Source organism: Aspergillus heteromorphus (genome assembly GCF_003184545.1).
Source record: "Aspergillus heteromorphus CBS 117.55 chromosome Unknown BO70scaffold_13, whole genome shotgun sequence".
In the NCBI taxonomy this organism is placed as follows: domain Eukaryota; kingdom Fungi; phylum Ascomycota; class Eurotiomycetes; order Eurotiales; family Aspergillaceae; genus Aspergillus; species Aspergillus heteromorphus.
The window spans coordinates 431,693-455,421 of record NW_020290418.1 but is presented as its reverse complement, the minus strand read 5'-3'; the positions used below and the strand labels follow the sequence as shown (position 1 = coordinate 455,421).

At 53.8% G+C, this 23,729-nt stretch overlaps 10 protein-coding genes and 1 non-coding gene across 11 annotated transcripts; 6 read left to right on the top strand and 5 right to left on the bottom strand.

Annotated features, from left to right (window-relative positions):
- The first annotated feature begins 1,287 nt into the window (after positions 1-1,287).
- BO70DRAFT_42117 (uncharacterized protein) lies at positions 1,288-1,820 on the top strand. The gene has a single exon (XM_025547531.1). It carries the CDS (start codon positions 1,369-1,371, stop codon positions 1,660-1,662), a length of 294 nt encoding a protein of 97 aa, XP_025399192.1. The 5' UTR covers positions 1,288-1,368; the 3' UTR covers positions 1,663-1,820.
- BO70DRAFT_42116 (uncharacterized protein) lies at positions 1,821-4,259 on the bottom strand. Its single transcript, XM_025547529.1, has one exon. It carries the CDS (start codon positions 4,110-4,112, stop codon positions 1,980-1,982), a length of 2,133 nt encoding a protein of 710 aa, XP_025399191.1. The 5' UTR covers positions 4,113-4,259; the 3' UTR covers positions 1,821-1,979.
- A 4,658-nt stretch (positions 4,260-8,917) lies between these two features.
- On the top strand, positions 8,918-10,214 carry BO70DRAFT_396710 (uncharacterized protein; the record flags this gene model as incomplete). Its single annotated transcript, XM_025546640.1, has 5 exons — positions 8,918-8,938; positions 9,010-9,187; positions 9,253-9,609; positions 9,675-9,764; positions 9,856-10,214. 5 exons carry the CDS (start codon positions 8,918-8,920, stop codon positions 10,212-10,214), a joined length of 1,005 nt encoding a protein of 334 aa, XP_025399190.1.
- Positions 10,215-10,726: 512 nt separating this feature from the next.
- On the bottom strand, positions 10,727-10,839 carry BO70DRAFT_t177. The gene has a single exon. It is a non-coding gene; the product is annotated as a tRNA-Phe (tRNA).
- A 69-nt stretch (positions 10,840-10,908) lies between these two features.
- clf1 (putative cell cycle control protein (Cwf4)) lies at positions 10,909-13,375 on the bottom strand. Its single transcript, XM_025543278.1, has 2 exons — positions 11,405-13,375; positions 10,909-11,296 (listed from the first exon to the last, which is right to left on the bottom strand). The coding sequence occupies exons 1-2, from the start codon at positions 13,181-13,183 to the stop codon at positions 11,060-11,062; spliced, it is 2,016 nt and encodes a 671-aa protein (XP_025399189.1). The 5' UTR covers positions 13,184-13,375; the 3' UTR covers positions 10,909-11,059.
- Positions 13,376-13,571: 196 nt separating this feature from the next.
- Positions 13,572-15,257, top strand: BO70DRAFT_362352 (U4/U6-U5 snRNP complex subunit PRP31). Its single transcript, XM_025543277.1, has one exon. The coding sequence runs from the start codon at positions 13,616-13,618 to the stop codon at positions 15,185-15,187; it is 1,572 nt and encodes a 523-aa protein (XP_025399188.1). The 5' UTR covers positions 13,572-13,615; the 3' UTR covers positions 15,188-15,257.
- Positions 15,258-16,037: 780 nt separating this feature from the next.
- On the top strand, positions 16,038-17,156 carry BO70DRAFT_362351 (uncharacterized protein). The gene has a single exon (XM_025543276.1). It carries the CDS (start codon positions 16,160-16,162, stop codon positions 16,763-16,765), a length of 606 nt encoding a protein of 201 aa, XP_025399187.1. The 5' UTR covers positions 16,038-16,159; the 3' UTR covers positions 16,766-17,156.
- Positions 17,157-17,417: 261 nt separating this feature from the next.
- On the top strand, positions 17,418-18,888 carry BO70DRAFT_315362 (uncharacterized protein). The gene is made up of 4 exons (XM_025540305.1): positions 17,418-18,188; positions 18,235-18,449; positions 18,497-18,589; positions 18,638-18,888. The coding sequence occupies exons 1-4, from the start codon at positions 17,561-17,563 to the stop codon at positions 18,674-18,676; spliced, it is 975 nt and encodes a 324-aa protein (XP_025399186.1). The 5' UTR covers positions 17,418-17,560; the 3' UTR covers positions 18,677-18,888.
- Positions 18,796-19,125, bottom strand: BO70DRAFT_396705 (uncharacterized protein; the record flags this gene model as incomplete). Its single annotated transcript, XM_025546639.1, has 3 exons — positions 18,796-18,829; positions 18,876-18,925; positions 18,976-19,125. The coding sequence occupies 3 exons, from the start codon at positions 19,123-19,125 to the stop codon at positions 18,796-18,798; spliced, it is 234 nt and encodes a 77-aa protein (XP_025399185.1).
- Positions 19,126-19,873: 748 nt separating this feature from the next.
- On the top strand, positions 19,874-21,913 carry BO70DRAFT_362349 (adenosylhomocysteinase). The gene is made up of 7 exons (XM_025543275.1): positions 19,874-19,923; positions 20,021-20,072; positions 20,125-20,257; positions 20,305-20,431; positions 20,483-21,084; positions 21,130-21,565; positions 21,614-21,913. The coding sequence occupies exons 2-7, from the start codon at positions 20,034-20,036 to the stop codon at positions 21,624-21,626; spliced, it is 1,350 nt and encodes a 449-aa protein (XP_025399184.1). The 5' UTR covers positions 19,874-19,923; positions 20,021-20,033; the 3' UTR covers positions 21,627-21,913.
- A 157-nt stretch (positions 21,914-22,070) lies between these two features.
- On the bottom strand, positions 22,071-23,635 carry BO70DRAFT_406139 (Tm-1-like ATP-binding domain-containing protein; the record flags this gene model as incomplete). The annotated part of the gene is made up of 1 exon (XM_025547141.1): positions 22,071-23,635. Exon 1 carries the CDS (start codon positions 23,445-23,447, stop codon positions 22,071-22,073), a length of 1,377 nt encoding a protein of 458 aa, XP_025399183.1. The 5' UTR covers positions 23,448-23,635.
- Positions 23,636-23,729: the final 94 nt, after the last annotated feature.

Sequence of the window (23,729 nt, the reverse complement as noted above, 5' to 3'; positions counted from 1 at the left end):
TTTAGGTCATTGGCTATCTCAGCTTCCTTTAAGAAGAATATCATGATAATTCCCAGTTATAGCCGGGGAATAATATCCTAGCACAACCCAGACCGTACATCCTACATGCTGATCAGACCAGGAGACGACCTTCTTTCCATCCGTCCGCAAGGACCTCCTTATCCGCCAAGGATGTTAACTACCCAAATATATCAGATATGAGATATCAGACATCATATATGTGACTAGTCCAAGCCAAGCCATACCATACATATCACCCACCAACACAATTTCCTATAAACCCAGCAGTCACCGCCCTCGTGGGGTCTTTCTCAGAGATCCGGGATCGAGATCTTCCTGATAATTACAAAGTATCCACCCAGAAACCCGCCACAATACTCATCTGCAAACAAGTAAAGATTCGAGTAGAAATTCAGGACGGGGGTGAGTAATACAACTATCTGGCTTGAGTGACTTGAAGCGTTTTTTCAATATTCTTTTTCTACTCAACCCTTTCTGTGCCTTGTCTCCCGAAGACGTGTTTTGGGACTTATTTGCATATGATTAGAAACAGAAATCCGCTTTTATCCAATGTGATAGATACTATCTCATCTCATATATTTAATAGCCACTCCTCCATTTTCATGATCATGATCATATGGTGGCTGACTGGCGGCCCGGCCCGACCCGCACGCAGCCTGCTCCTGCTCCTGCTTCTGCTTCTATCTATCTAGCCTGAGGCACAACGCTTGAATGCAACCCCTAGGGTCACCAGACTGATATGTACGTTATATGTATGTATGGCTACTCCTTCGTGTCTAAGTAGAGGATAACATAGGAATCCTTATCTTGATAGGTTGGTTCAACCCCTGTCCCTAAGGGCAACCTCCACAGTCTTGCGAAGCCAGATTCCTCAATGAACAAATACAAACACACCAACATCGCAGTCAATAAGAATAGCCGTGGTACTGGGGCATGCGTGGCTGGGCAGTTTATCAAGATAACTGGCCGATAAGGATGCAACTGAAAAGACGGGATTTCTTCCAGTGAGGCTCAAGGCTAATAAATGTCTTTATTACTAACTATTTTCCTGAGGGGGTACTTTTTCTTGCTTGAATGGATAATAATAGTACAGTAACTGAGCAGTAGACATGCCTACCAGCGTTAAGTCAAGTAGCAAGTATTCAAGTGGACTCTTGAGTTGAAGGAATATTTTGGACGGTCAGACGGACTGCGACTGCGCAGCAGCTACATCATGATGTGTTAAAACCACCGACTACGGAGAGAGTAAAGAATTAAGTAAAGGATATGACGATAGCATAATCCATTCCGGCATGCAAAACATGCAGGCATGCATGTAACTCTATCAAAGGGAGTGTGGCCCCATCCATGCAGCAGCAACAAACACAATATTTACAATGCAGACGGACAGAGGCAAGAGGGTCAAGACAACACACAACACCGGGTATGGTATCTCAAGAGACGGACACACACCTGCTAACCAAACAGATGGGCAATATCATGGGCAATACAACCAAAGATTCAATCAGATCATCGATCGCGCAAGAACCAAGAATGAACTCAATGCAAGAAGATGACGATGGCCGAGCCGGCGAACAGAAAACACGCAGTGAACGGAACGCTCGATTCTTTTGCCAGCAGAGTGAAAAGCAGATGCAATAGACAGACAGGTGGTGGTGGTGATGGTGTGGTGGTTGTTCAAGCAGGGTGCGGGCACCATTAGACAGGAGGAATCTGGCAGTGAACATGTGCAAGGAACAGATAGAAAAAGCGCAGCTAGCTGTACATCCCAACGGGGAGAAGGAACTTTTGCAGAATGCATCTTCCGGGGTGGGTACCATTAAGTAAACAGGCCAAGGAAGGTATCAGGTCGGAGCCGGGGCCGATGGCGCAGAAACGAAGGTTGGGGGAAGGGAGGGTCCATAGTTGACGTAAGAAGGGTGATCGCGTTTCACATCCGATAGATATGCCCCGGGCTATCATCGATCGGCATTCAAGTTCAGCCAGCTCATGTCCGGGTTGACGTTGGCATTGCGCGTGGGCATTGGTTCCGGTTCCAGCCTTTCGGGTATGAGGATGCTAGAGCCCCGCGTGTTGGTGTGTGATGGGTCAAACGGTCGGTAGTCACTTTCCGACGGCGCCGCCATCGAAGGGACGTGCGTGCTGGGGTTGTAGAAGCTTCGACTATATGTGCTACTGGGCGGTCGACCCATCCAGCTGGGCTGTTGCCAACGCGAGTCGCCATCCAAATCGGCGCTCAGTGAGGACGCGCTCGAGATCCGCGCCGACTGGCTCTCTTGGATAGCAACCGTTCGGCCTTCGGATGATATAATCGACGAGGCGTGTTCGGTTGTGGGACTGCCGCTTATTACCATGCCCAGCGGCTTTGGCTCGTCCAGGAACCCAAAGTCCAACGGTGTCAGCGTCTTCATGGCCCAGGCAGGTCCTTTTGGTCCGGACTTGACCGAATCGGTGGTTGAAGCAGGTTTTAAAGACTGTGGCTGCGCGACCAGGCTTGTCGTCGTACTGTTGTCCTGGAAGTACCGGCTCCACCCTTCGTTGGTCCTTCGATCACCCGGTCGACCCCCAGCACTAGAGTCCTGGATCTGAAGTTCTTTGTCCAAAGCAGCATTCGAGTATATGCTGGGAGAAGAGGACTCTCCACTGGAGTGGATGGTCGTCAGTGGACTCGACTTCAGCGGAGTCGAGTTCGGCGCCAAGTTGGAGCGACCACCGGCCGACCTTGGAGTCTTCTCGTCGCCCAACTTGCCTGAGAAGATCGCAAGCGAGTCTACTGAGGAGGCTGCCACAGGTAGCGGGCTTTTCGCCATTGGGTAGGCCGACTGGGTTAAAGGCTCCACGCCCTGATCCTGGAAACTAAGCCGATCCTTGTCGTTTTCGCCTCGGGCCTTCTTCAGGTTCTGCTTCTTGCGCTTGATGAGGAGCAGTATGATCACCAAGATCGCGGCGACACCCAGGATGGCTCCCAAGGTAGCGCCAACTATCGTGCCAACATCGTTGCTGGACGAGCTACTGCCGGCAGCGGCGCTAGATGTTGTGCTGGACGTGGCGGTTGCCGTCGATGATGATGATGACGTCGTCGTGGATCCGAGAATCTGTTGCTGCGACTCATCACCGTAGAATAGTTTCGTGGTGTTGACCCAGCTGTTGGCGGTCTGGTTGAAGATGGCCAAAGAGTCGGTGCCATTGCCGCTGGAGATCACGACGAGTCCATCACTGCCCTGTGCCAATGAGTAGTTTTGTCTGGTCGTGGTTGCCGCGAGGTTGCTGTCATACGTTGGGTAATCGCTGAGAGTGGCATCCCTCTTCCTGGACGAAGACTGCGAACTGAGCACTGTCGCCGGGTTCTCTTCCTCTCCATCGGAATTCACCAAGACGACGCTGGAGACCGTGTTGGGCGAAACGCTCATGTCAAAGGCCTCCAAGACCTTGCTTTCATCGGATCCGTCGAGAATGGCGCATTGTACGTCGGAGGAGAGCGAGTTGGCCAATGTCACGTTTGAACTGTACCAGCCCACGGTGGGGTCGAATAAATGTACCTTTTTCGGGGTTGTCGTGCCACCTACCAGGGCTGCGACGCGATCGGTCCACGGCAGCAGTACGGGCACAGTGGCAGGTGACGCTTCCGTCGCATTGTGGGCCGCAATGTCGTACGGCGAGGTGGTGCTAAGAACGTAGGTGTCGGAAGATGCGACCGATTCGTCTGTCTGGTGGCCACCGTAGACCAGAATCGAGGAGGAGTTGGAAAGATAGACGGCCTTGTGGCGAGTGCGATTGGCCATGACTGATTGTGGGGGCTGGATGGTGGTCCACTTCTCGTCCTGGAAAGAATATCGCTGCAGGCCGGGTTTGTCCGACAGGGAGCCAGTTCCTCCGACAACGTAGAGTGCCTGTTGCGATTCGTCGCCATCAATACCACCGGTCACGCACGCCGCATCCGAGACGGGCTCCCCCATAGTTAGTTCGCTCCACGAGGCATTGCGTTCGAGGGGTATCGAGGCGAACCCATCGGCGGAGTAGGTGTAAAGAGTGCTGTTGTAGATGACGGAGCAGTGGCCCTCCAAGTTCACAGGGGGCGAAGGAGCCAGCATGTCGAAAAGAGAAAGAGAGGTTCTTCGAGTGCACCAGCCGAAGACGATCAGGGAATTGCCAGCCGCCCAAGGTCAGCACGCAGGCGCAGGGACGGATAAGGAATAGAAGAGAATGCCGGAGCACTAGTGCATGGTCGACGCGGTGCAATCGTCGTGTCGGACGAGGGGGCAACTGGGCGGGCGCGGTTCTCTAGCAAGCGAGGGTATGCGGTTGAGAAGTCCGGGTCGAATGCGATATGGAAGGCTGAGTGGGAGTGGATAGAAACCGGGATAACCGATGGGGGTGTATAGGGGATGGCTCTGGAATATGGAAATGAATGGCGACCTGGCAATCGGTATGTCAATTGGGGTTGTGGTTGGGTTCAGGGGGCGTAAACGATGGACAAGTTCACGATATCAAATCGTGCGACGACTGGCGATGAAGGAGAGAAAGAAAGAAAGATCGAAAGAAGGCGATGGGGACCACGAATGGCGACACCGCAGCGAAGGGGAAAGAATGCCAACGGGCAGAGAAGCAAAAAGCCCACGGGCGGCGGAGGGGAGGAGAGGAGAGGAGAGAGGGGATGGGATGGGAACGAGGGCGTCAGGAGAGGCGAGGAAAGATTGTCTGGGTGAACGGTGGAGGGTGAAACGCCGGAGGGCAGCTTAGACCAACACTAGGAGAGCACTCACCCTTTCTTGGTTACGACTCGGGGCGTGACGGCATCAAGGACAGAGGAAGAGGCAGGAGGAAGGAGCGAAAAAGGCAATTGAAACGAAAGGCAGGTGAACAAAAAAACAACAACAGGCACGAGTGCACAGCACGACGGTGGTGGTGGGGGGGGGGGAGGGGAGGAGAGGAGGAGGAAAGAGAGGAAGGGGAAGAAAGAGAAAGGAAGGGGAGCAAAAAGGAGGAGGCGGCGATGGGAACTTTGGAACTGGGAAGGAAGGAGCGAACAGCGACGGCCGCTAGGGAAGGTACCGGACGGACGACCGCCAGCATTTTTACTACCTGCTAAACACCACTAGTATGGCTAGATTATTATTTTTGTGGTATTATTACTATTACCCGCCAACCTCCATCCCAGTCTATCCATCATCCTCTTCTTTGCTCACTTTCCTCACCTTCAAGGTGTCGTTTGTTTTTGTTTCAGCCTGAGAAGGGTCCTTGCAGGAAGAGGGGGGGGAGTCCTCCGTACCTGCAGGAACCTGCAAGGAAGGATGTACCGCATCGCACCGCACCGCGTCGTGTCGGATGTTGGTGTTCCAAGTCCAACATTCGGCTGGGCTGGGCCAACTACTAGAGAGAGACCCTACGGGACAGCTCCAATGCTCAACCCAACCCCTTGGGCCCCCAGTGTCATCCTTTCTTTGGACGCCCACGGGTCGCGCACCCTTGGAACCACCCTGATCTTCAGTCCTCCCGACGGCTGGCATGGCTGCGATCACATCAGTCCAAAAATGGTGCTGCCTTGATCCGAGGTGCTGGCTGGGAGAAGAAGTCGAGCAGAATCAGAGAGAGCAAGCAACCAGTGGAGGGCGGACCCCACCATGATCTGATCGCGCGCAAGAATGCCCAACCGCAGCGACGCATGGCGGTCATATGGGCGACCGGGCTTATCGCTCAGTCACCTTCAAGTATGTCAGTTAATGTACGGAGTATCTAGTCTGTCAGAATCAGAGTCTGACTGACTGTCTGGCTGGCTCCCTCGTAAGATTAATATCGACCGTTGCGCTGCTCACCTGATGTGCGGCCCTCGTGCAGGATCCTTGCTGCAGGCGGTTTGATGATTGGCTGGTTGGGCCACTAGTCAGGAACCGCAGGGATGACGCAGGTACCGTACTGTTCCATTAATCAGTCTCCATACTGTGTTAGTAAGGGAGTACGACAGTACTAAGTGCTACTAGTACTCCATGGGCTATTAGTACCTATCCCGGTCGGTCGCTAAAATATTACGCCGGGGATTTTCTCCAAGCCGAGAAACCCCTCTCTCTATTTATAGCATGGTTCCAGCTTAGCATCTGATACTCGACAGGAATCAGGATAGTCGTACAGCAGTGTGCTGCTGCAGTAGCATGATGCTTGAAGTCTGGTACCGGTGGATAACGCGACCGGCACGCTCGTTTCACACTCTCCACTCATCCATGGTTGCGGATCGGAGGTTGATCGTGGTTGAGGTTCCCATTGGCTGGACTGGGGGTTCTCCCATTGGTCCGCAGCTTGAACTTGTTGAGCCTGAGGCCATGGGGTGTTTCATTCGATCCCCAGGCAGCAATCTAACTGGTTATGTGTCTGACGTAATCGCCCTTCGGTCTCCTCATGTTCGGAACCTATTGACCCATTGTTGTGATCCTCGGTCGCAGCCATCAGACTTGAAGCATACTCGGTATGACACACATGAGGGCTATGAGTCGCCATCTGCTGAGTATAGCCACAGTCCGAAGCTCTAGAGCTGACACTTATACGTACGCTTGCGCACGGCTATCCAACCGTATGTAAGCAGACAGCAGACTCGAACTAACCGCAACCGACAGACAGTAACCCTAACTCATCGATCCATCCTCGATACAGAGTACGTACTCCATATATAGATCCTCCCTACCCAAACCTCCATATATTATCAAATCCAGGCCAAGACTTATTCATTAAACACCAACAGAGAAACAACCAAACAAACAGATACCTTTTACCTCCCATATCAGATAACATGGTCTTAGTAATACGCCCTCGCTCTCGAAACATATTTTCAAATCACTACCTTACGTATCATATACCCAGTAAATATACTTCTCAACAAACGATCCATATACAGAGGAAGAAAAGACAACCAGCACCAACTCATCCATTGACCTCAACCCACCAAAACCAATCAACTCCCTCAAATTATACTACCCAGCACCTACCCTCTTCACGTTCAAAATAAGCTAGACCAGACCAGCTCAACTCAATCACTTACATATCGTAGATATGTACCAACTACCCTCTCCCCCAGAATACTCAATTTCAAAATAGCCAATACCCCATATCAATTACGCCTGCGTACACTCAAACTCATCATTTAATACTACCCAAGACTACTTTGGTGTTTAATTTCCCACCATAACTGTGACCATGATCATAAGCGGGGAAAGGAAATTTCATCTCGTGTTACACAGCGCCCGCCACACATCTACTACCAACCAACACATGTGTATAATCTGTATCTACACGTAAGTACTGAAGTAGTACAGAACCGGAAGAGACAAATAAACAAGCAAACAAACAAATTAATTTCAATCAATGGTTAGTATAGAGTAATTGGATACAGCTACCGATACTGACCGTACACACTGTTGGTGCAGGTGTTCTTTGGTATTAGGGACAAGCATAAAAGTAAGACCCCCCTGTAGACTACAATGATATTTTCTTTATGACTTCACCTACTACTACTTACTAAAAGAGAGATTACTCGCTTAAATTTGGAAATAAGTCCCTAGATAGAATTATATTATTCTTATCTAACCGATATGTCTAAATACTGCTATGCATCGATTTCACCGTGAATTCAGCCTATCAAAGGACTTTTGCTGGCAATTATGACCTTGAGTAAAAACCTGCATGTGTAACAGCTGACATCAGTAGACATGTTTGTTGGATAGAAAGCTCCTGTTAAAGATAACGATATCTCTATTCATCATTAATGTGAGGGGAGTAGGTCACGATAACTCTAGTCAGGCTACATTGCAGCACAGCTGCTGTATCTCCACCAGTCTCAGGATTTCTGGGTCTTTCCTGCTTATTGGTAGAATATAGGATTGAAGTTTTAACCAGAGGCTCGTTCAAAAAGTGTGGAAACCCAAGCTGTAACTAATTACAGCTGCTATTATTACACAGCATATTCTGGACGATCTTATAAATCTCGACGTTGCTTAAGGACAGGAGCTGGTCCAGGTGGCTGGTATTCGACAAGATCTACATGGTATCATGACCATGGAAGACGTGGCTGGGGAGTACTCCTTTTGCCGTAATGGTATTATATCATATGATATTCTGAGGCCCAGGACGGTCTCTCTATCTTTGAAGCTTTATAGAGCAGCCCGTATTTATCCCCTCTTCAATCGTCTAATACACCGGGACAGTGGACCCGATAATAGCGCGAACAACGATGGTTTGATGACTACCACCATCTAAATGGCATATTAGGAGACATCTCTTTTACTGACACAGCATTAATATCAAAATGCTCCTGTTTAGCACCCGGAGAGAGGGCTAGACTTTAGGGCTGTTGGGAATTACTACCGCCAAGTGACGGGCCCATCTAGTCTCCAACGTGATCTTAACAAGCTCTATATAAATAACCCCCCAGTGAGCACCAGTTTTCGTAGAGAGATTAATCGGGCATGTGGTGATAATAAACGTGAGGCTGAGCATACTCAGACATTGGAGATTCCCGCAGGCTCTTTCCAGCCTCGGGGAGCCGACTCCCCATCAATCTTGCGATCCCGGACATCGGACAATCAAGCCTTTAGTCAGAGCCTAGGTGGTTCTTTTTCCGGAAAGTCCTCCCGTCTACCCCGGGACGTAGGGCAATATCCCTGGAGGGAAGGACAAAGAACCAATAACAAAGAACTCCCGGTACAAACAACGGAATCACCCACCACTGCTTGGCCAGGACAACGATCGGGTCGGTCCATAACATCTGAGTCGCCCCCTCCCCCATTCTTCTTTTCACGCTGCACCTGTTGCTGCTATTGCTATTTAACGTTCCTGGTAACGCTGTTGCTATCGTTGCCACCTTTTCCCACTCAGGGATCTGTTGAACTTCTTCCAGTTCAGACTTGATACCATGGAGAAGAGACAGGCCAGGGTGATGATCCTCTTCGATTCACGTGATGAATGCCTGACAATGAAGCTGGCTGATTTCTCTCTTCTCTCTAGAGTAAAACCGCCAAGAAGGCCCGGGCGAAGCCTTCCCAAGACAAAACGGGCATAGCCATGAAAAGAGAGGCGTCGAAGAAGAGCGAGACAGCTGCCACGCTTAAGGCAAAAATCGCTAATCTAGAAGCGGAATATGCTGCGTTCAGGGCTGAGGTGATGGAAGACCACACCACGTATAGTAAGAGGTGGTTGGTACTGACTTCCGGGGGCATGGGGCGGCCGTGTGAGAGCATGTTGGACAAGAATTCTTTGGTATATTCCAGGATGCACAGGACTGGTGCATCAACAACATTGTGGATTCCACAGCTGATCTAGAAGGGCTCTCCCCCAACGAGAAGCAAAGCATCATCCGGGGTCTCGAAGGCTACTGTGTACAAGATCTGGACTGGGATATGTTAATTGGGTCCTTTCCTTATCCGATCTGTGAACTTGCGCCGTCTTTCCTAGCCGCAGCTCTGATAGTGAAGGACTGGATGGAGAGGTTCGTTGACAATCCATTCTGGTATTTCACGGGAGGCTCCGATCAGAAAGATGGGCAGAATGAGAGCCCTGGGTCTGTGGCACAGGCCATGTTGCATGTGTACCAGCAGTTTCTGGAAGGTAAGAAAGTATTGCTTCAGATGCCAAGCTGTCATTTTGATATCGTGTTCTGACAGGGTCCACAGTAAACCCAATCTCTGGAAGTTATTGGAAACGGGAAAGTGTCCGGCTTGCAAGCTCGGTTCACAAATCGCAGGCCTCCAGCACGATCCTAGGTGAGCAGACAAAGAAGCGACTTGGAGAAGCTGTCATGCAATTTGTCTCCTCTATGCTCTCTGACAGCCCACTCCGACTGATGTTAAAAAGGTCCCCGGGCTTATCAGAATGCTGAGGATTTTACGTTCCGTCTGCACGCATCCGACGGGTATTTCAAGTATAGAGAGCTCTGTCGGAGTGCCCGCCTATTTTTTGATCGCCAAACACCATGGATAAAAGCCCATGACCTGCACAGCCTTGAAGGCTTTGACGGCGATGAAGACTCAAGGTTGGATGGGCATCGGGTCCTGCTTGTGGTAAGCCCCGCTGGGGTGCGCTTCAGAGAGGCTCCTCAATATGAAGAGGGCCGCATTCTGCAGCCCGCGCGTGTAGTGGTCGAGCACGGTGAGTGGACAAAGGAGGATGATGTGAAAAATGCCGCGGAGTACCACAGAGTGGCAGAGGTTTGAGGAGAGCCACATAGGGAGGCGATGAGAGAGTTGATGAAAGAAATTGAAGAAGAGATCCAGGAAAGGAAAGAGCGGACGCAGAGAATGATGGAGAATTTAGAAAGAGAGATAGACGAAGGGATGAAAAAGAGGGTAAAAGAAGAGGAGGTAGACGAGACGGAGGTGAAGAAGGCGAAGGAGACGGGCAAGACAGGCAAAGTAGCGAAGGGGAAGGCACCAGTGAGACAGGGGAAGAAGAGAAGGAGAGAGCCAAAATGATATCCTCGCTCTACCAGACTGTTTGTTGTGTTTTAGTATGCATTTAGTATGTCATGACGCTTACTTCGTCTTTCTCTGCTATGTGTTCTACCATAGCCCGCAGAAAGTGAAGCAGTTCCAGAATATACGCAGACTCGAAAAAAAATGCAGGGGACAAGCAGATAAGAAAAGAGTAATAAAAAAAAGAAAAGGGAAATAAAAAAACGATGGTGGATGATTAGTATGGTTGATTCTGTAAAAGAAAAAAAGAAGATTGGGACGAGCCGGGCTTGAACCGGCCACCTTCAGATTACAGTCATCCCCGAGGGATAAAGCTATGGCCGAAGTGAACTTCAGTCTGACGCGCTCCCAGATGCGCCATCGTCCCGATTGTTGAAATTCTGGTCAAATGTTACTTTATATAAGGCAAACATTGCATTCACGTGAACTTTTTTCCCTGGTGCAACATTCTCGTCTCAGTCATACATATCATGTCTACAGCAATACGGCGTATATGTTCCAGGCAAGCCGCCGATAAGATTCCCACCAGATTAAAGCTACTGATACATGAGAACGGGGCAACGCGCTCACTCCCAACCGATGGAAGCCTATGCACCCTGCTGTTGCTGCTTCCATTGGTGTGCTCTCTGCAGCAGCTTCGACAGATTCGCCGCCGACTGGTCGTCCGCTGGGAACACGTAGTCCATGTATTCTTCGTACCGGTCGTCGTCCATCTTGCGGCGCTTCTTGACCCGGCGCGGCATCTGCTTCTCGATCTTGTCGATGTCTTCGGGCGAGCCGTGCGTGTGTTCGAACGCCCGCCAGGCATTGAGGAGTTCCACTCGCTGTGAAGAGGTTAGTTGGATCTGTCTGGGAGCAAAGCCAAAATCCCCAAAGGGGAAAATGAAAGAAAAAGAAAGAAAGAAGGAAAGAAGGAAAGAAAGAAGGCTTACCTCTTCCTTGAGCTCCTTCTCTTTGAACACCTTGTGGGCGCGGTTGAAAATAGCGCGAGCGCGTCGCTTGGCCTCGTCGCTGACCGGTCGCTCTTCCTCCTCTTCCTCTTCCTCCTCGTCGGGGACGTTGATTTCGAAACGCGCGTAGTTGATCCAGACCTTGACGTGGTCCGTCTTCTCCAGGAGGCGCTCGTACAGCTGCCGGACGCGGTCGTACTCGCCTTCGTATTCCTCGAAGTCGATGTACGATTTCCATACCAGCTCCGGCATATCGAGGGTCGGCTGGTCCACCCCAAGCTCGTAGATGGCCCTCGCGCGATCGGTGTCATCGAGACCGCGCTCCAACTCGGCAAACTTGATCCATGACTGGCTGTTGGAGGGATTCCACTCGATCTGCTTCTCGAACAGCGTCCGGCACCGTACGAACTCGAACAGCTGGCGTTCCAGATCGATGTACACCCGGAAGAGCTTATCCTTCGGGCACATGCCGATGGCCTGGCCCAGCGTCTTCCGAGCCGTCTGCAGATCCATCTGGCGAATCTCGAACTGCGCCTTCATGAGCCAGATCTTGGCAAATGTGAACTTCTTGTGGGGGATGAGCTTCAGGCACTCGTTGTAGATCTGGCGTGCACGATCGGCGTCCTTGGCCTCCATCTCCTCCCAGATGGCGTAAAAGATCCACAGGTATATATACCGCCTCCAGTGTCGCTTCTCCTGGGACGGCGGTATTTGTGCAATGGCGCGCTCGTAGATGTCTCGTACCCGGTCGGGTTCGCCGGAGGTCTCCTCCAGCCGGGCAAAGTCGAACCATATGTCGTAATTCCGCACGTTCTCCTTCAACTGTTCCTCGTACTGGACCCGACGCTTCGACAAGATCACGTCCTCGACTCCTTCGCGGTCGCCAAACTGCTTCTCGAAGGTCGTATAGGCCTTGTGCAGGACCATGGACTTTGAGCGGGGAAGACGGTCCAGAGCATACTTGTAGATGGCCCGGGCGCGTTCATACTCCTTGGACTTCGCCTCGAACTTGGCATACCCAATGAACAGCTTCTCGTCCATGAAATCTTCACCCAGCGTCTCAATCGCTACCCCGTACACCTCCCGCACCAGATCGCTTGTCCCGTACTCCTCTTCGAACCGGGCCCACTTGATCCAGTTCCTCGGCTCGGGATGAACGATGGTGAACCGCTGGAAGATGGCCCGCGCGCGATCGAATTCATTGTACCTCTTCTCCAACTTGATGTAGGCGCTCCAAGCGCCCTCCTCGGGCTCCCAAGACATCCACCGCTCGAAGACCTGCCGCGTGCCAGCAACATTGCCCAGGGTCTCCTCCATGTAGACATATTTGTACCAGAGCTTATCGACGCGGGGCAGGATGGTCACGGCGCGATCAAGCAAGTTGCGAGCGTGGTTGATGTTGCGATTGCGCATCTCCGACTCGATGTAGCGAATCCACAGCACCACCGAGGTCGAGCTGACGTCCAGCGCCCGTTCAAAGATCGATCGTGCCCGCCGGAATTCCTTCTGCTCCAGCTCCCACGCCGCATAGCGCATCCAGTTGTTCATGTTGATCCGGTTCCGCCGCACATAGTCCTCGAACTCCTTTCTCTTGCGACCCTGATACTCGTGCAGCTCTTCCAGGTCGGCAAAACGCTGCGTCGGCGCCTGCAATGCCGGCTCCTGCCGGTCCACAGCCTCGCGAAGCAGCTGCTCCGCTGAGATCTGGACCGGCGCAGCGGCCTTGTTCTTGACCCGGGGAGGGCCACGGGATGACTCCATGATGGGTGGGTTGGATGTTCCTGTCGATACTAAATCGGGGCGGTAGGCGAGAGGTAACGACCGCGAAGGCTCGACAGCACCGCCGTTGGTGTAAACGGAACGAACGAGACCCGTGGCAGCTGTAAGCGGAAGCGCAACCCAGGTCAGAGGTGATGTGCAATGGCGTTGTGCGGGCTACCTCCACGGTAGTCGAAGGCTGCGCTGGAGGAGATTCTGGATCCGCCTCACTCTCGCGACCCAAAGTCGGAAGCGCTGCGCTCTTGGTTCGTCGCGCCCGCCGCGCCCGCCGGGCTGACTCAGCCGCCGTGGCTAGGCGGCAAAAGCAGGCAAAAGCAGCGGCGGGCGAAACCTCCGCCTACTTCGTTTACTTCCGCAGCATTTCCCCATCTCAGAGTCGAGCTCGCCTGCTGGCCTAGCCACCACTTGCTCATCATGTCCAACGCCGAGGATCTGCTGCGGGATTTCGAAGACGACGATGAGGATGATCTCCAGATGGGAGATGGCCTCGAAGAGGAGGAGGAGGCAGTGGATGAGGAGCAGCTGGCGCAGGAGGCACCCGAGGTCACCAATGAATTCGACGTTGCTCTGTCAACCGCCGATGAACTGACCCGACTACACAAAGTGCTGCGCGACCATTACTCGATCCGATTCCCCGAGCTCGAAACGCTGGTGACCAACCATCTCGACTACGCGAAGACGGTCGCGATCCTGAAAAATGGCCCCCTCAACGACATCAAAGCGCTGTCGACTTCGTCGGCCAACATGGTGGGCGTGCCGCTGAGATCCATCCTGGATGGCCCGTCCCTGATGGTGGTGGCCGTGGAGGGTACAACTACTAGGGGAAGAGAGATGACCGAGTCCGAGTTGAAGGCGGTTCTGGATACATGCGAACGGATTTTGAAGCTGGACCGCGAACGGACCGCGCTTACGGAGAGCATCCAGTCGCGGATGAGCCAGATCGCTCCCAACCTGGCGGCGCTGATCGGACCCGAGACAGCGGCGCAGTTTCTGAACCAGACGGGAGGGCTACGCGAGCTGGCCAAGATCCCCGCGTGCAACCTGGCTGCACAGGGCTCGAAGAGGTCGGAGGGACTTGGATTCGCTACGAATATTGGGATTCGGTCCCAGGGGTTTCTCTACAATGCGCCTATCATTCAGGACGTCCCGAATGATCTGAAGCGCCAGGCGATTCGAATCGTCTCCGCCAAGATGGTCCTGGCTACGCGATCGGATGTCTCCAACTACGCCCCCGATGGTTCGCTCGGCGAGGAGCTGAAGCAGCAGTGTTTCCAGCGACTAGAGAAGCTCACGGAACCCCCGCCGAACTCGGGCGTCAAGGCGCTCCCCGCCCCGGATGACAAGCCATCCCGCAAGCGCGGTGGACGACGGGCGAGAAAGGCCAAGGAAGCGGTTGCCATGACTGAGCTCCGCAAGGCCCAGAACCGGGTTGCGTTTGGCAAGGAGGAAGCGGAAGTCGGATATGGCACCGGAGAAGGAACCGTGGGGCTGGGCATGCTTGGCCAGCAGAATGACGGGCGCATTCGGGCGACCCAGATCGACCAGCGAACCCGGGCGAAACTCAGCAAGAACAACAAAGGCTGGGGCAACGCGACTCCCGTCGGTGGTACTTCTACTTCTCTCCGCGCGTTCGGCTCAGGTGCCAGTGGTACGGCCAGCGTGCTGCAATCGAAAGGCCTGCGGACTTCGGGTATCGGCACTTCCCTGGGAGGGTCGGGTACGGCCAGTACCATCGCCTTCACGCCGGTGCAGGGACTGGAGCTCGTTGACCCCAAGGTGCAGGCGGAGATGAGTCGGAAGCGCAAGGCGGAGGAAGACCGATGGTTCAAGTCCGGCACCTTCACCCAATTCGGCGGCCAGGGCAGCAGCACCGGGGAGAGTGGTGGTGGAGCTGGAGGCTTTAAGGTTCCGGCCTTGCCCTCGAAGAAAAAGGTTGATACAGGCGAGGGCAAGATGGCACCGCCACCGCCGCCGCTCAAGCGGTGACGGACTCGCGTCGTCAATTTCCGGGGTTTTCTGTGGCTACAAGCATTAAAAAGGCGTTACAATAGGATTGCATGATACCATCAAGATCTGTATGATAGGTTATTGATTTTTAACACCAAAAAAAATGTCAAAAGACCAGTAAAAGACAAACAAGCCAACTAACTACTATTGAATTCTTCATCGTGCCGTAGAATTGCGCAAGGGCTGGGTCCCGTGCGAACCACAGGCCCGACAGCCATGGTTCCGGCAGAATGGTGAAATCTCTTGGCTCAGGGATAGGGTCTGGTGGCGCAAGCCCGGGGAATATGTCGTGAGATCTCACTGGAAGAGGGAAATTTTGGACAATAATGTGGCAAGGTAGATTCTTATGGTTGGTTGGTCCTTTGATCACACGCGCGGCCTGCTTTCTTTCAATTGTCTGGCAACTACACTTTGAATCAATCAGGGTGTCTGGTCTAGTACAGTCTATCCGGAGTACTACTGTAGGCATATACTGTAGTACTACTCTATACCCTATACCCTATAGTCAATAGAGTAGTAACCTCCTTGACATCCCGGGGAGATGATGAAGTGATAAGCATAAAATTAGCCGGTGATCATCTAGGCACCCGAAGGAAGAGAGGAGGGGGAGGGGTTCCCAAAGCCCAATGTCCAACGGATTGTGAAACATTGCTGCTGACCGACTTACTGTCGGCATATTGCGTGCTTCTGAGCAATCTTCTTTCATGGAGATGAATCCGGGTGGATCTGTACCTGTCTTCCCTGGTTGACCTTACTGAGTCTTCACTGGGTGTTTTTTTTTTCTCTGTCTCTCTTTTTCTTTTCACTTTTTTTCTGTCTCTTAAACCCAGTCTGTCTGCTCCGTCTTGTCCTACACCGTCTCCCCAGTGACTTTTTATTATCTCCATCTTGATCTTCAGCGTCGCGTTTGTTTCCATATAGACCGACCTAGGTATACCTCCTAGACCAGCCATGGCGCCCGGACTCAGCGAACCACTTCTTACCACAGACGCATCGTCGTCGCAAAGACCCCAACCGAAGCAATCATCCCCTCCCTCGCTTTTCCACCACAGTCTGGTCACCGCAGACCCGGATGCCTTCAAATTCCAGGCCTCAGCCTCGCTGCAGCTGCGCTTCGGCCCTCCCCAACTCATGACCACCGCCCCATCAGATAATCTCCTCATCGCATCACCGTACAACGACCCCGCACACCTCCTGGACCTTCGTCGTATCGACACCCCCAACCAGCTCCTCGCCAAAGCGCTGACCATCCTCACACCCACCCGTCCCGACTACGCGACAGCCCCGTACACCGAGTCATTCAACTGGACGGACGTCTTCGACCTGCTGCGCGAGTTGGCCCGCGTCGAGGGCTACCACTGGACGCGCCAGGACTTTTATGTGGTGGTATTCCGGTCTGTGTTGCTGGTCGATGCCGACCTGGATTATCTGCACTCGCTGGACGACCATTCGCATCAGGAGGCGACGGCGAGCGGGGGCTTGTTGAAGTACTGGTTTGGGTCCAAGAACGAGGCGCACCAGAATCTGGCGACCTGTAAGTTTATACGAAAAAAATAAAAATAAACGTGTTCACGGTTCCATGTTGGCTGACTGACTGGCGTACTAGGCATCTGGAGAAATCGGGAGGATGCGCGACTGGGAGGAACGGGCCCGTGGCATAAGCGAGCACGTGGAGCTGCACGGGAGTTGTATGAAAGGATTGATTTCTCGACGCTGAGATTGGTGGTCGAGGATGGTGCTGAGACCTGGGCCATTACCGAGTGGGTGGACGAGGCGTAACCGTGGTTTGGGTAGTCGGGTGTTATGATTTGGCTCTGGGGGTGTTTGGGATTGGACTCTGGTTGGCTAGATAGTGTTTTTTTTTTGCTGGACTGTGCCTGTTAGATAACATAGCGATGTTAGATGATTAATATCATGGAGTTATTTGACGACAGGATGGATGCTTCTGACGTGGGTTGAGAATGCATGGATGGACAATGGACAATGCAGGATAGGGGACGGAAGCGATCTAGACACCGCCACGCCGCTGCCCCGCCCGAAGGAGCAACTTTGCCCGCCGTGGACCCCACCCGGCGTCGAAAGGAGTATCTTTCTACGCGGGGTGTGGGGGTGCTTCTGCCTTCTGCATCGATTCTACTGTTCTATACAATAGAGCGATACCATGAGAAGGAATGTCCCCCATGAGCATATCTTCCCCCATGCGGGGTACAGGGTCAATACCCCCCGACCTTCGACCTTTACGCACGTCATGGCCGTGCAACGCCTTATAAAACCACAAGACCCAAGGACTAAAGCCCAAGCCCACCCCAACCCGACTTGACCACCTCGTCTCGTCTCATCCCATCCATTACCATGCCCGGAGTCCTCAACCAGACCTTAGCCGTCAACGACGGTCCCCTGACCTCCGAGAACGCCGCACTCCTGCGGCCCTCCTCGCCCAGCCTCCCGCTCGACGAACTCCGTCGCCGCTACAACGAGGACGGCTATCTGTTCGTCAAGCAGGTCCTGCCGCGCGAGGACGTCCTCGAAGTTCGGCGCCAATACTTCAGCCACCTGGAGTCCACGGGGGTTCTGAAGGAGGGCACCGACCCGGTAGAGGGCGTCTTCAACCCAGCCAAGACCTCCGACGACTTCCCGGGCATCGGGGCGGGCGCGGCGGGCGGCAACGGCCGGCCCGGCGGCGAGAGCGCCGCGCAGTTCGTCGACCGCGCCCTCGAGGCCCACTACAAGGACTGGTATGTCGAGAAGCTTTGTGGCCATCCGGCTCTCTACGACTTCATCGCCAAGTTCACCGGTTGGGGCCAAGATACCCTGACCTTCAAGCGCACCTTGCTGCGCAATAACATCCCCGGTACCAAGCCGATTGGCGTGCACTATGATCAGATCTTCATTCGCTATGGTGCGCCGAGCTGTGTCACGGCATGGGTGCCTATCGGCGATATCAAGCTGAGTGGGGGAGGGTTGATCTACCTGGAAGATAGTAGGTGGTTGGAAGGCCTGGATAGGATGGCGGCTGACCGGTACAGGTGACTCTGTGGGCCGGAAGATTGAGGACGACTTCACAGCTAAGGCCATGTCTGCGGGACTGACGGAGGAGGAGGCCAAGTTTGCGTTCAACTCGAACATGATGTCCACCGGCATGCTGTCCGAGTACCCGGTCGAGTTCGCCAACCAGCATGGCCGTCGCTGGCTTGCCTCGGCTTATGAGGCGGGCGATGTGGTCCTGCACAAGCCTCATATGGTATGTATTTATTTCTCTACGGGGTTGGTCTGGTGCTGATGGGGTAGATCCACGCGTCGACGGTGAACAACGACCCGGAAAATGTGATCCGTCTGGCTACCGATCTGCGATTTGCGGATTCGTCCAAGCCGTATGACAAGGTGGGTTGTGGTTGAGATTGATACAGGGACAGCACTAATACCGCACAGAGATGGATGAATTTCTACCGATTTGACGATGGTGTTTGATCTTTTGCAATGGGGTAGATATGATGGCTTGCAATGGCACATTTTTTATGCTTGATATGACATGTCAGCTATGGAACCACGTGTTGATACGGGTCTGATTGACCGTGTTCCCCAAGCCACTACCCCGAGACACCGAACGTGCAGTGGCAGATTCTATCATCGTTAGCATAGATGCCAGATACCGATCCGAAAAACTCACTGCTTATCGTCACAAAACCCCCCTGTCCACCCATCGCCCTGTTCGATGCACTAGGATAATCAGCCGCTACTTCCAATCAAGCGTAAGATGATGAACATACCGTATTGCGACATGTGAGATTCGCAATTCCATTTCCCCCGTAGACCTGGCAGGAGGTTGACTTGGTGAGAAGGATCTCCCTCAAAGGAATGGAGAAGGCGGGTAGACAGAAGGCGAGGATATAGAGGGTGAGGGTGAGCATGGCGTTCATACTGTTGGGGCGAAGACCGTGAGGAGGTTGAGAGTCGGGATTCAGAAAAACATCCCTGGATACATTCCTTGGCTGGGCTCTATGAAGTCAGTGTCTGCACCCTGTAGGGGCGTGATCTGCATGCAGAGGACTCGATTCGCTGTTCATTAGATCTGGTGCTGTGGTGCGGGTGGTTTATACAAGTGCGACTCCCGTACTTGAGTGTGAATGTCACACAAGGGACTCGATTGACAGGATGGATCGAGTCTGATAGTAGTCTCCAAGTTTCTGAGATCAGACACTAGGCCCCCAATAATCCTCAAAAGTAGCTTAGTAGTCGCTACCACTTGTGTCAGGGTTGCTGACTGCTTTCGTATCGCCATCGTATCGCAATCGGCCCTTGCTGCGTGGTCTTATGTAAGGCGTGCATCCTCAGGCACCGTCAGGCACGTCGACATATTTCGATATGCCTCATCTGCCTCAGGCACACGTCCGAGACACCCCTCCTCACTCCTCAAAGTGATGCATTACTGGAAAGAACCCCGTGCTAGATACTACCGTCGGCGCATCGGGTCCCCAACAAAGTCTCCGAACGGACTATTGAAACGCTGGATGATCGCCGACCTCCGAATCAGGGCCGGCGCCGTCAGCACGCTGCTCGGAGCCATAGAAAGTCCGGGAGCCAGCTGCCCCGCCTGTCCAGTGACCGGGCGCCCAATCCTTCCCCTCCGTCCTTTTATTATTTCTGTCCCTCCTCTCCTCCCTCCATCCTCCATCCTCCATCTTCCATCTCTCTCCCCCTTCCATCCCCCTTTCTCAGTAAGATCCCCTCCCTGTACTCCCTCCCTGTGATCCCTTCCCCAGGATCACTCCCCCCCCCTCTTTCTCCCCGCTTGAGTTTTGCTGACCTCTCCAGTATCTACACAACAATGGCTGCCCCCGCCCAGAAGTTCAAGGTCGCCGACATCGTACGTGCCCCCTCTGCCTCTGTCCTCCATCGAATCTCATTGACCATACCAGTCCCTGGCCGCTTTCGGTCGCCGGGAGATCGAGCTCTCCGAGCATGAGATGCCCGGTCTCATGTCCATCCGCCGCCGTTACGGTGCCGACCAGCCTCTGAAGGGTGCCCGCATCGCCGGTTGCCTGCACATGAGTATGTCTGCTTGAAAGCTTGTACTGTCGTGTACTAACCCCATCTAGCCATCCAGACTGCCGTCCTCATCGAGACCCTCGTTGCCCTCGGTGCCGAGGTCACCTGGACCAGCTGCAACATCTTCTCCACCCAGGACCACGCCGCCGCTGCCATTGCCGCTGCCGGTGTCCCTGTGTAAGTTCCACAGTACCACCACTACTACAACTGCGAGGCTAACGGGCGTAGCTTCGCCTGGAAGGGTGAGACCGAGGAGGAGTACGAGTGGTGCCTCGAGCAGCAGCTCTCTGCCTTCAAGGATGGCAAGAAGCTCAACCTCATCCTCGACGACGGTGGTGACCTGACCTCCCTTGTCCACAAGAAGTACCCCGAGCAGCTCAAGGACTGCTACGGTCTGTCTGAGGAGACCACCACCGGTGTCCACCACCTGTACCGCATGCTCAAGGAGGGCAAGCTCCTCGTCCCCGCCATTAACGTCAACGACGCCGTCACCAAGTCCAAGTTCGACAACCTGTACGGCTGCCGTGAGTCCCTCATCGACGGTATCAAGCGCGCTACCGATGTCATGATCGCCGGTAAGATCGCCGTTGTTGCCGGATACGGTGATGTCGGCAAGGGCTGCGCCGACGCTCTGCGCAGCATGGGTGCCCGCGTCCTGGTCACCGAAGTTGACCCCATCAACGCCCTCCAGGCTGCCGTCCAGGGTTACTCCGTTGTCACCATGGAGGATGCTGCTCCCCAGGGTCAGATCTTCGTCACCACCACCGGCTGCCGTGACATCCTCGTTGGCAAGCACTTCGAGGTGATGCGCAACGACGCCATCGTTTGCAGTAAGTGAGGCCTCTCCACCGCAGCGGGTTGTACTGACGAGACAGACATCGGCCACTTCGACATCGAGATCGACGTTGCCTGGCTCAAGGCCAACGCCAAGTCGGTGCAGAACATCAAGCCCCAGGTCGACCGCTACCTGATGGCCAGCGGCCGCCACATCATCCTCCTCGCTGAGGGTCGTCTCGTCAACCTCGGCTGTGCCACCGGCCACTCTTCCTTCGTCATGTCCTGCTCTTTCTCCAACCAGGTCCTTGCCCAGATCGCTCTGTTCAAGGCTGAGGACGCTGCTTTCGGCCAGAAGTACGTCGAGTTCAGCACCAACACCAAGAAGCCCGTGGGCGTCTTCGTCCTGCCCAAGGTTCTCGATGAGCAGGTTGCCCTGCAGCACCTGGAGCACGTCAACGCCAAGCTGTCCCAGCTCACTCCCGTGCAGGCCGAGTACCTTGGCCTGGAGGTGTCCGGACCTTTCAAGGCCGACCAGTAAGTTTTGTGTCTGATGATATGATGGATTGCGCTAACCAGTAATAGCTACCGCTACTAAACCGTCGATTGGATCTTCTGACGCTAGACTTTTCAACACTCACGACGTTACGAACGACATATAAAGGGTTCTTCTCAACATGGGGCTCAAAAGCATTGTCTTCAACGGCAACCAAAAGTGGCTGGGGTTTATGGATACATGGTTTCGCTGTATTTTCAACAGGCCATGATTTGATACCACTTAAATAAATAATGACATCATCGTACCATACTAAAGTCCTGTAAACAAACACTTGGGTAAAAGGTGTCTAGACGCTCGAATGTTGTATTCTGATGAATCCGAATCAATTCTACCTACCAGCCTCAACCCATAACCTATAGCTTATGACCCTCAGCCCATGAACGCATCTATCCCAGTCTTCCATCCATATCTCAGTCTCCCCATATCCTTCCTCCCCACCCTGCCCTGGTCCATTCACCCCCAATCACCCACAAGTATCCCAGCTCAATATCCCAACACTCCCGCCAACAAATCCACCGCGGCCTGCGCAAACTCCGGATGATTAACATCCCTGGGATGTCTCACCACCTCCACCCCCGACCCCTTCAACCCCTCCTCCAGCGCCCCAAACAGCCCCTCATCCGCCTCCGGATCCCAAAACTGCTGCCCCGGGACATCCAACAAACTCACCCCACCCCCCGGCACCAACACCTTGACCCTGTCGGGCCTCCTCGCCCCGCCCAACTTCTCCGCAATAAACCTCCCCACCTTGCAGCTCTCCTCGCGATCCGTCCTCACAATCGTCACCGTCGGATTATGCTCGTAGATCTCCCTCCCCGCCTCCCGGAACCGCGACGGCACCGTCTCCGGCGTGCCGTAGTTGACCATGTCGCATGCCCCCAGGCTGACGACCTGCGGGATCCCGCGAGACGCGGCGGCGGAGAGACGTTGCGGGCCGGCAGACAGAACCCCGCCGACAAGCTCGTCCGCGATCTCGGAGGTTGTGATGTCGAGGATTGCGTCTAACTGGGTTTCGGTGATGAGTCGCTCCATGGCTTTTCCGCCGCTGCCGGTTGCATGGAAAACGTAGAGCTCGCACGTGGGGTACCGGGCTGTTAGCAGGCTGCGGATGGCGGTTACGCAGGGGGTGGTCACGCCGAACATGCTGATGCCGATGCGTAGTAGTTTCTTTCCTTCCTCTCCCTCTGCCTTGGCACCATCCTCCCCATCAACACACCTTCCCCGAGTATCCCGATAATAAGTCCCCCCCATCCCCCCTACCGCAGCAGCCGCATTCCTCAAAATCCTCCCAAGGATAGAGTTCATCCCCGCGACATCCACAACCGAATACATCATCGTGATATCCGTCTCCTCGACGTACGGCTGCACATCGCCCGACGCCATCGTCGACACCATCAGCTTGGGGAACCCGACCGGCAGGGCCGAGCGCATCAGCGCCGTCGCAATGGCCGTCCCGCAGCTGCCGCCAATCGACAGCATGCCGTGGATCTGGCCGTTTTGGTACAGCGAGGAGACGGTAGCGTGCGAGGTGTGCGTTATGGTGTCGATGTAGGTTTTGCGCGGGAGATGGGTGTAGTCTTCTCCTTTGTCGTCGTCTTCGTCTTCGCCTTCCTCTTTTGGCGTTTCGTGTTCTTTTTCATTGCTGTCTTCGCGTGAGGGCTTGGAGCTGCTGTCAGGCTTGAAGTGGGGGTGTTTGATTGTGATTAGAGGCGAGGGGTGCGGGATTCGTCCTACGTCCATGAGCAGCGTGTGGATGGGGTTGGGGCCGCTGGTCAGCTGCGTGTAGGTGTATAGCAGCTCGTCCCATTTTGTGTCGCAGGTACCGAGGAGGAGGATGGTGGGTTGGGTGGCGGGGGTCATGATTGTGGTGGGCTGGGTTTGGGGTGCTGGGTTGGTGTTGATGCTGTGTCTATACAGTAAGGTGAGGGATTATCCTTTGTAGAGAGTAGGGTGCAGAATGCAGAGTTAATTAAATATGAGCACAGCAAATACTTAGAACTAAATAAGTCAGTCAGTCAGCGATAGTCACAAATTTACGAGCAATGATATGAATTCCCAGTAGAGTCGAGTCTGTAGAACAATGACGATATCAGCGGGGTACGCAGTAGCTTGCAGATCGCCCGCCTATCACCTTGGCAGCTG